Here is an 11,978-nt window from a genome sequence, read left to right as displayed (position 1 = left end):
TGCTTTTGAATATGCTATCTAGGTTGGTCATAACTTTCCTTCCAAGGAGTAAGCGTCTTTTAATTTCATGGCTGCAGTTACCATCTGCAGTGATTTTGGAGCCCAGAAAAATAAAGTCTGACACTGTTTCCACTGTTTCCCCATCTATTTCCCATGAAGTGATGGGACCGGATGCCATGATCTTCGTTTTCTAAATGTTGAGCTTTAAACCAACTTTTTCACTCTCCACTTTCACTTTCATCAAGAAGCTTTTGAGTTCCTCTTCACTTTCTGCCATAAGGGTGATGTCATCTGCATATCTGAGGTGATTGATATTTCTCCCAGCAATCTTGATTCCAGCTTGTGTTTCTTCCAGTCCAGCGTTTCTCATGATGTACTCTGCATATAAGTTAAATAAGCAGGGTGACAGTATACAGCCTTGACGTACTCCTTTTCCTATTTGGAACCAGTCTGTTGTTCCATGTCCAGTTCTAACTGTTGCTTCCTGACCTGCATACAAATTTCTCAAGAGGCAGATCAGGTGGTCTGGTATTCCCATCTCTTTCAGAATTTTCCACAGTTTATTGTGATCCACACAGTCAAAGGCTTATATACACATTTTTTTAAAAGTGAGGCTAAAGAAGAGAGGACCACAAGGGTAGTAATCTTGGAGGCCCTGGTAAATGAATTTGGACTCTACCCTAAAAAGAAAGAGAAGCTGTTAATGGGTCATAAGCAGAGGAATCATAGGCTCAAGTTTGCATTTCAAAAAGATCATCCACGTTTTGGTGTAGACAGTGGGATTGGAAGTAAATAAGTGAAAATGACAGAACATTCAGTAGGTGATTATTTGCCTTTAGGCAAGAAATGATAGTGGCTTGGATGAGGATGAAAATTTCCTAATTGCAGAGCCTACTTAATCTTTGCATTTACACTTATTTATAATTTACATTAAATATCAAGTCTTTATCAATGAAGTTAGCCAGATACTGAGTATAACTTTTATTCCTTTGCAAAGAAGTAACATAATATTTTTATATAAGTGAATTTCAGTTTCAAGCTGCATTGTTATAGAATTCGTAAATTTTACTTCAGTCGCTTTAGGGGGTCTTGCCATCTCTTTGGTATGGATCTGAACGTGGTGGGGGGGGGGTGGTATGCTGAGATCTTGCACAAGATCTTGCACAGGTGAACAATCTTGTCCCCTTGATGGTGTTCTACCCTGAGATCCACCGACACATCCTTGGTCTTATCTGACCTATGGTCAGAGGTTCACCCAGGCTTCTGCTGCACCCCCATGTCCATATTACTTTACAATGTTGTGTTGGTTTCTGCTGTACAACATGAATCAGCCATAAGTATATATATTTCCCTCCCTCTTGGGCCTCCCTCCCATCTTTGTCCCATACTGATACCTCCTTATATCCACTGATTCTTACACCGTGTCTAAACTGTTCTCCAAAGGAAAATATTCTGCTTCTTCTCAATCTGGCTGTGGAAAACACTTGGAGGCCTCTCGGCCCTGCTACATCAACATGCCACGTATCTCTCTTCTGCTGTAGAGTCATGCTTAGTATCCAGGACCGATAGTTTCTTATTAGATATTGGGGACAGAGTCAAAAGATATTTAGAAGAAAAAATGTTTGTACTTTATGATTTATATACGTTGAGAAAGAGGCTTCAAGAATGACTCCTAGATTTTTTTTTTTTTTGCATGAGAAACCAGATGGTGCCTTTCAATTAGGCAGGAACCTTGGAAGAGAAGCAGGTGCAGAGCAGTGGGCTGGAATCACACGGTCACTTTAGAACATGATGTTTGAAATGTTCAAGATAAGCAGTAATTGGTAGTGGGGAGTCTGGAGCTTGAAAAAATTCTGGGGTTGAGAAAATACACAATTGACTCAGTGGTAAAGAATCCACCTGCCAATGCAGGAGACCCAGGTTCGATCCCTGGGTCAGGAAGATGCCCTGAAGAAGGGAATGGCAATTCACTCCAGTATTCTTGCCTGGAGAATCCCATGGACAGAGAAGCCTGTTGGGCTACAGTCTGTGGGGCCGCAAAGAGTTGGATATGACTGAGTGACTGAGCCAGTTGGTCACTTGCTGGCATGGCCAGAAGAAATCTCCAGGACTAAATCCATCCTTACCTTCTATATCCAGCTTCAAATAAAACATATCCATCAGCTCATCTTCTCTATGTGCAAATCACTTCATTGAACAGAAAACTTCTCTGCTTAAGTGATGTCTCATTATCAGCTTGTATTTTGGTATCCAACAAACTAAAAACTAAAGTTTTCAGTCTGGTGCAATAACTTTCCATTATATGTTATTTCAAGAGACACCCATCTCCTTGCAACAGAGTGTGTTTTTATATCACAAACACACACACAGCTGAAAAGAGCAATGATAAGAAATAAAAACTTAGGGACTTCCCTGGCGGTCAGTGGTTAAGACTCTGCACTTCTAATTCAGGAGGCACAGGTTTGATCTGTGGTCAGGGAACTAAGATCCCATATGCTGCACAACACAGCCAAAAAATTAAAAAGCAAAACAACACCCCCCCCAAAAAAAAACCCAAAAACATAAACACAAAACAACTTAGGTATCTTTTATCAAATATCTTTATTGTCCATTACATTATTTTATACCATAGACATTTTGTTCCTAAAATCTCTTCTTTCACTTACTTTAGTTCATCATTTTATCTTCAACGGACATAATTCATGTCTCTACCCTGGGAAGAAGATAGTGAGGAAAAGGCAAGCTGGTCACTGGGATGCTGTAAATGGCAATGCCACGTCATTAGGAACACAGTCATGTAACAGACCAGGCCGAGAATACATCATTAAGAACCCAGACAGAAGATCATCATCTTTCATAGTCAAGTGAAATTAAAAAGTACCTCCGAAGGAACTGTTTACTGCTTTGTCTGCAAAAAGTGCTCCGAACAGTAAACCAAAGAGACAAAACATCCTTTAGCGGATTGTTAGAGCACTTAAGGAGGTGTAAATTGTAATTAGCCATATGCTAGACTTTCAAAGCCCAATAAGAGAGACGCCTGATGGTGTAAGATCTCTGTGGCCCAGTTTTTCAGGTCAAAAGCAAAGTGGCTGTTGAGTAAGGAATAATCCACCAAGGAAAGTTATAGCACTATTCCATCCTCTGGCTTCAAACACAACAGATGAGAACTCCTTTTGCATGTGTTAGAGATTGCAATCACGTTGCTGAGTTATTATCTATGCCCAACTAGAGTGTCTGGCCTCAGAGACAGGGAGGGAGGGCCCTATTCAGTTAAAGCCCCAACCTTAAAATCATGGATCCAGGGACACATTTACTCTGTTTACAAAGGAATCAGAGTGCAAATGTGTTAACAAAGATAATATTGTTCTGTATTAACATTTCCAGGTAAGAAAAAAGTGGTTCTGAGATGGGACCTGTACCAGAGAACGGTTTCTGTGAATAAAAACAAACAAAAAACAAAACCAAAAAAATAACCCACTAACTTTGGAGAACTTTGCTTCATGTCCTGCTGTGCCAACTATGTGACTTTCAGTATGTCCCTGAACCATCTTAAACCTATTATCTAACCTCCTATAGCCTTAATTTAACATTTTTATAATGTGGGGAGTGGGCTCAGTGATTTCTAAAATGACATTCAAAATGTGTGTATGAGTGTACCTTCTCCAGTACTCTCATTTTCCTGAGAAAAACCATTAATTTCATTGGATTTGCACAGGGTGCTGTGACTAAAAAAAAGGTAAAGGGAAAAGAATAAAATAATGCTATTTGCAGCAACGTGGACTGACTCAGAGATTATCATACTAAGTCAGACAGAAAAAGACAAATACTGTGCAATATTGCTTATATGTGGAATCAAAAATATGACATAAATGAAAGTATTTACAGAACAGAAACAGACTCACAGACATAGAAAACAAATGTACGGTTACCAAAGTGGAAAAGGTGCTGGGGAGAGATCAATTAGGAATTTGAGATTAATAGCTACATACCACTAAATAGAAAACAGATACACAACAAAGACTACTGTATAGCACAGGGAACTACCAGAGAAGGCGATGGCACCCACTCCAGGACTCCTGCCTGGAAAACCCCATGGACAGAGGAGCCTGGGTGGGCTGCAGTCGCTGGGGTCGCGAAGAGTCGGACACGACTGAGCGACTTCCCTTTCACTTTTCACTTTCATGCATTGGAGAAGGAAATGGCAACCCACTCCAGCGTTCTTGCCTGGAGAATCCCAGGGACGGGGGAGCCTGGTGGGCTGCCATCTATGGGGTTGCACAGAGTCAGACACAACTGAAGCGACTTAGCAGCAGCAGCAGCAGGGAACTATATTTAATATAATAACCTATAATGGAAAATAATCTGAAAAAGAATATATATATATATGAGTCATTTTGCTGTACACCTGAAATGAACATAAAGTTGTAAATAAATTATAATTCAATTTTAAAATTTCTTTATTAAAAAAAGAAAGGTGAAAGGGGTTTCCTTAGTTGAAGAATCCCCCTGCCAATGCAGAAGACACAGGTTTGATCCCTGATCCAGGAAGATCCCATATGCTGCAGAGCAACTAAGCCCATTCACCACAACTACTGAGCCTGTGCTCTGCAGCCCATGTGCCACAACCCCGAAGCCTGTGTGCCTAGAGACTGCGCTCTGCAACGAGAAGCCAGTGCAGTGAGAAACTCATGCGCTGTAACTAGAGTAGCCCCTTCTCTCCACAACTAGGTAAAGCCCGTGCAGCAACAAAGACCCAGCTCAGCCAAACAAATAAATAATTTTTTTTTTTTTTAAGGTGAAGGAAGAATCCCAGGGCTAGTGAGAGGGGCAAATAAAACTGACAATACTCAGAATCTTGTGCCGGAACAGATAATTAACAGGAGGATTTGATTTGCTCTGTTTGGCTGAGAATAATATACTCATCTCATTCAAATGAAAACTGATGAAGAGTTGTTTATATAATTTAAGATGCAATATGATCTTCTGGCTTAAATAGCTAGATGCCAGTAATTTAAGGATTCACTTGGTTCTGAAAATCATGTGAATTTATGCACTAATGTAACTTTCTAAGTGACTTTCACTACTGTAGGGAGATAATAAGATTTGGCTAATTCTTCCTAAGGCAGATAAAGATACGGAGAAAAGCCTTTAGACTGAAGAAAACATAATGAATGCCATCATTCATATAATCTATTTGGTTCACATTGTTATCTTCTGATTTGGAGTCCATCTCATGATCAGATAGTAAAGCAAGGATCAATTTCCATAGACTACAATTCCTCCTCCTTGCTCTCAGCCCACCCATCCCATCCAGTACGGCAGCCAAGAGTAAAGTCTTCACTGGAAGGCAAGGGCCACTAGGGAGAGGGAGAGGCTTTGCTGGTTTAACACTGTATTCCTCACACCTTGAACAATGTGCCCAATACAGAGTGGTTGTTCAGAACACATTTGTTGAATGAATTCTCACGCTTAACGATTTTCAGAATGGTTTCAGGATTGGTGACTTCTTTCTGAGACTGAGTAGACCCAGTGGATCAAACTTGATTCGCTGAAATTTACTTTGGCTTCCTACTTTTTGAAAACAATGTAAATTTCTGGTTTTAATTTAGAAAGCCCAGTTGGAGGTTCAGACTGTTAATCTGCAGGTTATCATCATGTTTTTCTGATATTCAATCAACTCTAGTGTTTTAGGCCGGAGAAGGCAATGGGACCCCACTCCAGTACTCTTGCTTGGAAAATCCCATGGATGGAGGAGCCTGGTAGGCTGCAATCCATGGGGTTGCTAAGAGTCAGACACGACTGAGTGACTTCACTTTCACTTTTCACTTTCATGCATTGGAGAAGGAAATGGCAGCCCACTCCAGTGTTCTTGCCTGGAGAATCCCAGGGTCGGGGGAGCCTGGTGGGCTGTCGTCTATGGGGTCGCACAGAGTCGGACACGACTGAAGTGACTTAGCATAGCAGTGTTTTAGGCAATTCCAATAGCATCCAGATTTCAAGCCTGGGGAACTTTGGGGCAACTGGCAAATTTTTATCACTCCTACTGAATCATAGCCTCAACTGATCGATCCCCATGAGTACGGCAAATTCATCATTTCAGTCTGTATTGCGTTGTTGTAGAACTCTCCTATGTAATTAGCACAGCGACAATAACAGCAACAACAACCCTGACATTTTCATTAGAGTTGGGCACTCAGGAATGAATCTGTTGAATTAAATGAATGTCCTTTTATCTAAGCTCAGTGCCTCTTGGGACAGCATGTAAAATTGGACTCTTAGCAAAAAAAACACTCTACGATTTAAATTCAAACATAATTAATGACTAATTTCCCTCATATTTCATCTTTCTCTGCTGTAACCTCCTGAATTTTAGTCCTAACTCTATTCATATTCTTTTATTGCTAAGGTTTGAGACATGGAAATGGCCAACTCCTCCATATTAAATTTAGATCTATTTTAGTATACGCTTTCATCCACTTACAGATGGTTTTTGAATGATAGCTGTTGGTTTGGGAGGCCAGATGACAGAGATACGTCCATCTCACTGCTAATTCCGTTTTCTTTTTGCTTTTCCTCCCTTTGTCTTCTTGCTCCTTCCTCCCAGACAGCTGCCCTCAAAATCTGGATTCCTTGTGATCTGGTCACTCCCATCACATTCGCTGTGTTTATACCAACTTAATGTTGACAGAGGTATTTGCCTTTTGGCTATCTTTATTAAGGAATGTTGCTGTGCAATACTAACCGTAGTTATCCAGCATGAAGGCTTATGTAAAAGGAAAAATGTTCTTCAGATTTAAAAAAAAAGACTCATTCTGGGTACATTAGGCTGGCAACATTGATTCCAAGGATTTGAAGCAACACTTAACACACCTGAAGTCTACTATCTTGCAAAGCAAATTTTAGTAGTCTTCTGGGACAAATTACCAAAGAAGCAAAAGGCATGACACAGTGGTGAAGTGTAACAAAAGAAAGAAGGTAATAATATCTGGATATATTTGCTTCAAGGCTTTCTGTAATTTACCAGATAAGTTACCTTTCTTCCTCACATCCCAACAAGTGTATGTTTGATACACACAGTATTTTAAATATTATTTTAATTTTTTATTATTCAAAAAACCCCAGATGTTCATTACTTCTGAGTTATAAAAGGAAATACAGGTACTATATTAAATTATGGTAGAAAAGAACTTGAGAAAAAGAAAAATGAGTAAAGAATGGTCAGATGGGGAAAATATGCTCTCAAAATGGAACTCTTTGCTAAGAGCCACAGATGCAATACCTTGAGCCTCAGGAGAGCCTTAATTAGGCCAGCTCTTCCTTCAGCGCATGCTCAGAAGCTCTGGCACAGACTGTAAATTAGGGCAAGGAAATCCAGCAGGGGCCTTGGTGGGTTAATGCGGGGGAAGGGCAGGATCTTAAAGGGGCAATGGCCATTTAAACGAGCAATGCCTCTTGGCCCCACCATTTGTCTGAGGCCTCTAGACCTATCACCTCCGTCCTACTCCACCTTCTGTTTTCCCTACCTCAGTTAATACTACTACCTCCATTTCCCCAGTTATTGACTTCAAAAACATAAGAATCATTGCTGATTCCTCTCTTACGAGTCTGCAAAATGAATGACTATCAATTTTTGCAGATTTTACCATAAGTTTGACTTCATTTCTCAATCACTATTATCACTGGGTCCTGCCTGGGCTTTACTGCATGTGTGTTAAGTGGCTTCAGTCATATCTGACTGATTGTGACCCCACGGACTGTAGCCCACAAGGCTCCTCTGTCCGTGTGATTCTCCAGGCAAGACTACTGGAGTGGGTTGCCATGCCCTCCTCCAGGAGATCTTCCCAGTCCAGGAATCGATCCCACATCTCCTGTGTCTCCTGCATTGCAGGAAGATTCTTTACCGCTGAGCCACCAGGGAAGTCCCTGGGCCATTACTACAGTGTCTCCACTGGTGTTCTGTGCATTTTCCACTGCTGCCAAATCATCTTTTAAAAATCACACCACTCAACCTTAAAAAACACTTCAGTGGTGCCCATTGCCCATAGGAAAAGGTTAAATAAAGCTCTTTAGTACTGCATACCTGGTCTCTATCAACCCACAGATCTCATTTCTGACGCTCCCTAGATTGTATCTTCTGTCCTCACAATAACCAATTGCTTTTAGCATATATGTTCCAATATAATGTGAATTAACACTGAATATATAGAAAAGTTTCTGACTCATTTAAAATATATAAAATTTAATTAAGATGAAATAACCCAATTTTTAGTTAACAATTTAATTTAGCTATGTATCATAAATATTGATTTATAATTTTTCATTCCCACACATCATAATCTCAAAGGAAAATTTCAAAAGTTAAAAATATGACTCTTGTACCTACATAGAATGAACCCTTGTCAATGATTTTATTTTAATTGATGAAAGAACAGGTAGGATGGTAAAGCTGGTTCCAAGAGCATTTGAAAAACTGGTTATTTCTAGGGGGAAAAAAAGATTGCTAGGTTAGATATAAAACAAGTTAATGTTTTACTCCTTGGAAGAAAAGTTATGACCAACTTAGATAGCATATTGAAAAGCAGAGACATTAGTTTGCCAACAAAGGTCTGTTTAGTCAAGGCTATGGTTTTTCCAGTGATCATGTATGGATGTGAGAGTTGGACTGTGAAGAAAGCTGAGCGCTGAAGAATTGATGCTTTTGAACTATGGTGTTGGAGAAGATTCTTGAGAGTCCCTTGGACTGCAAGGAGAGCTAACCAGTCCATTCTGAAGGAGATCACCCTGGGGATTTCTTTGGAGGGAATGATGCTAAAGCTGTAACTCCAATACTTTGGCCACCTCATGTGGAGAGTTGACTTATTGGAAAAGACTCTGATGCTGGGAGGGATTGGGGGCAGGAGGAGAAGGGGACGACAGAGGATAAGATGGCTGGATGGCATCACTAACTTGATGGATGTGAGTCTGAGTGAACTCCAGAAGTTGGTGATGGACAGGGAGGCCTGGCGTGCTGCGATTCATGGGGTCGCAAAGAGTTGGACACGACTGAGCGACTGAACTGAACTGAACTGGACTGAATGTTTTACAGGGCAATGAAATAATAATTATTATCTTTCCTATTAGACATAATTATTTACATCTCTACCAAACAAAAATCTACAAATTTACATGTAACTGCACAGTATCTTGGAGAAGGAAATGGCAACCCACTCCAGTATTCTTGCCTGGTAAATCCCATGGACAGAGGAGCCTGGTGGGCTACAGTCCATGGGGTTACATAGAGTCAAATTCATAGCAAATAGCCAGGTCAAATACAGGTAAATTTTCCTACTGAATTAAATAATTAAATAATTCTGGGGGTGGGCTTGTTGAATACTGCTTCATTACTACACTGAAAGGACATATAGTCCTCTTCTTGCTTTCTTATTATTTCTAAATGCAGGATAATTTTCCTTAACAATAGAAGGGTTTTCTTTTTTTAATTTTAATTAAAACACAAACACTTCACATTAGTCTTCTTTATCAGTGTTTTGGCACCACAGTAGTCACTTATTGAGTCACCTAACAAAGTTTTCCAAAATATAACATTTTATGTCTCCTATGTTTTCTCAGATAAAGCATTCTTGGAATCTCGGGTAGTTTAAAAAGAGAATAGATATATTAAGTAACTATCAACATGGTAGAACAGTATTTCAGTTCTGTAGATGTTAAAATGTTGAGTAACTACTAAAATAATAACTGTGCAATCTGTAGCTCCCAAAAGTAGCAGAAAGAGAGAAGGATCATATAAAAACGTCTTTAAGACTCCAATAGATGGCCAGGAAGTAAAAAGAAAGAAGATGGTAAACATAAAACAGGAAATAGTAGAAATGACTCCAAATATATCATTCACAATAAATATACATTGATTTAATTTACCTGTTAAAAGACCAAGATTACAAAATTGTATAAACAAACAAATTTAAAAAGCTCTCCTTTAATAAACATGTCTAGAATATAACAAAACTGAAAATATGAAATAAATAAAAGGATTACAAGGAAAATAACAACAAAAACCTGACACAGCAATATTAACACTAAACAAAACAAAAGTTAAGACAAAAAGCATTAAAAGTAAAAGAGGTATTTTATCATGATTTAAGAGGAATGATTCAATTGGTACTTTTACAAACTTTCACAAATAAAAAGACAACTTGATAAAAACTCAAAAATGATAATCTCTAGGTCACAAGAAAATTCAAATGATTTCCAAGATTTCAGATCATCTTCATACACAAAGCACTTAAATTAGTAATCAATAATAAAAAGATAGTTAAAAAAGAGCAACAACCTTTAATTGGAAACTAAAGAAATATGAACTAACAAATAGCTCATTGGTTAGAGAGGACATTACAATGTCATGGAATATTTAAAACTAAAGACAATGTAAGCACCACCCGACAAAGTTATGGGATAGAGCAAAGTAGCACCGAGAGAGAAATGCATAAGTCTTATGTATAATTATTCCTATAAAAGGAAAATTGAAAGCAAAAAGCTAAACTTTCAAGTCACATAGGTAGTAAAAGAATTATAGACTAGCAAAAATAAGAAACAAAAATAATTCATATAACCCATAAAACAGAAAACAAAGACAAATTTTTAAAAAATCACAAAATAAAAACTGGTTCTTCAGAAAATAATACAGTAGACAAACTTCTAGCAAGACCCATAAGAAAAGGACAATAAAAAAGAGTAATAAAAAAACAAGGCATAAAAACAGCTAGAGCATAATTAAAAACCCTATGAAAACAAGATGAACAAGTTTACTCCAAAAACAATAGAAAAAGTGGATAAAACAGTAACACTTCTAGAATAAACTAAAAGTGATTCAAAAACAAAAGTCCAAAACATATGTGACAAAAATCTCTATGTATCTTTATCCATCTCTGTAATAAAGAGGCTCCCCCTGCAAAACAAGCCTAGATGGCTTGAAGTTTTACCAAACACCTGCAACTCATTTTATTAGGCTACGATAATCTTCCAGCCAAACCTAGACAAGAACAGTAACAAGAAAATTATAGGCCTATGTCACTCTCTTTATGTGTAAAATTCTAGGTAAAGCATTGCTAGTCACCTTTTCTGTTCAATATCGTATTGGGTGGCATGGCCTGCAGAGTGGAATATTATGCAGTTGTTAAAACCAACCTAGGGAGGTGGAGAAATGAGGGGACTTAAACCAGGTGACCGGTGTCTCTAGGTCCTGCTGCATTTTTCTCCATTGCCAGCCTTTCAAACTGCTGTTTATCCTTCAAACATTTTAGCAGCCATCACGTCCTGTCCCACAAATTAACCTTTCATATTTTTTACTTCGTGCCTATTTACATAACCAAATGTATCTCAGGCTTTTGCAAGAATTTGGTTACCTGTGGCCTGACCACATAGCAAGCAGGGAGCAGGAGGAAAGAAATGTTAAACAGCACTCTTCTCCGAAGGATCTAGAACCCATTTCCACTTCCTGTATTTAAACGATTTGTACAAAAGGACAAATTTTACCAGCGGGCACCGGGTCTCCCAACCGTCATTGCGCCCCACAGCCCCTGAAGCGGGGGGCGGGCAGGCCGTGGCTTAGACGAGGAGGCTGCCCTTCGCCTTATTTCTCCATCAGAGAGGATGCCTACACCGGAACCCACTTCCTCTTTTCTCTCATTTTAAGCCGCTTTAAGCTCCGTTTTAACCCACCCTCTCAGAAGGAAATCTTTAACAGAAAGCCTAGAGGCCCGGGGAACCCGGCATCCCGCCCCAGACTCGCCAGCTCACGCGGCCCTCGGCCCCGCCCGCGCCAACGCGCCGCCCGCGCGCCCCGCCCTGCCCGCGCTCTCTCGCCGTTCCTCTCTGGCTGGGCCAGGCGGATGCCTGGCGCACCGGGCCGGCCGGGGAGGGCCACGCCGGGCCACGCCGGAGCGGGGGTAGCGGAGGGCGGGCCGGGGCCGCGGCCGGGCTCC

General features: G+C 39.9%; 1 protein-coding gene across 1 annotated transcript in view; it reads left to right on the top strand.

The window, feature by feature from the left end:
* SLC22A15 (solute carrier family 22, member 15) overlaps nucleotides 1-11,978 on the top strand; it is a 125,643-nt gene that overhangs the window by 8,560 nt on the left and 105,105 nt on the right. Inside the window, exon 2 of the mRNA XM_010831019.1 lies at nucleotides 11,724-11,942. Coding sequence (XP_010829321.1) covers nucleotides 11,724-11,942 — 219 coding nt within the window. The remainder of the gene's footprint in view (nucleotides 1-11,723; nucleotides 11,943-11,978) is intronic.

This window comes from Bison bison, unplaced genomic scaffold (genome assembly GCF_000754665.1).
Source record: "Bison bison bison isolate TAMUID 2011002044 unplaced genomic scaffold, Bison_UMD1.0 scf7180017864519, whole genome shotgun sequence".
NCBI classification, from domain to species: domain Eukaryota; kingdom Metazoa; phylum Chordata; class Mammalia; order Artiodactyla; family Bovidae; genus Bison; species Bison bison.
Note: the sequence above shows the minus strand (reverse complement) of the source record. Positions and strands in the feature narration are given on the sequence as shown.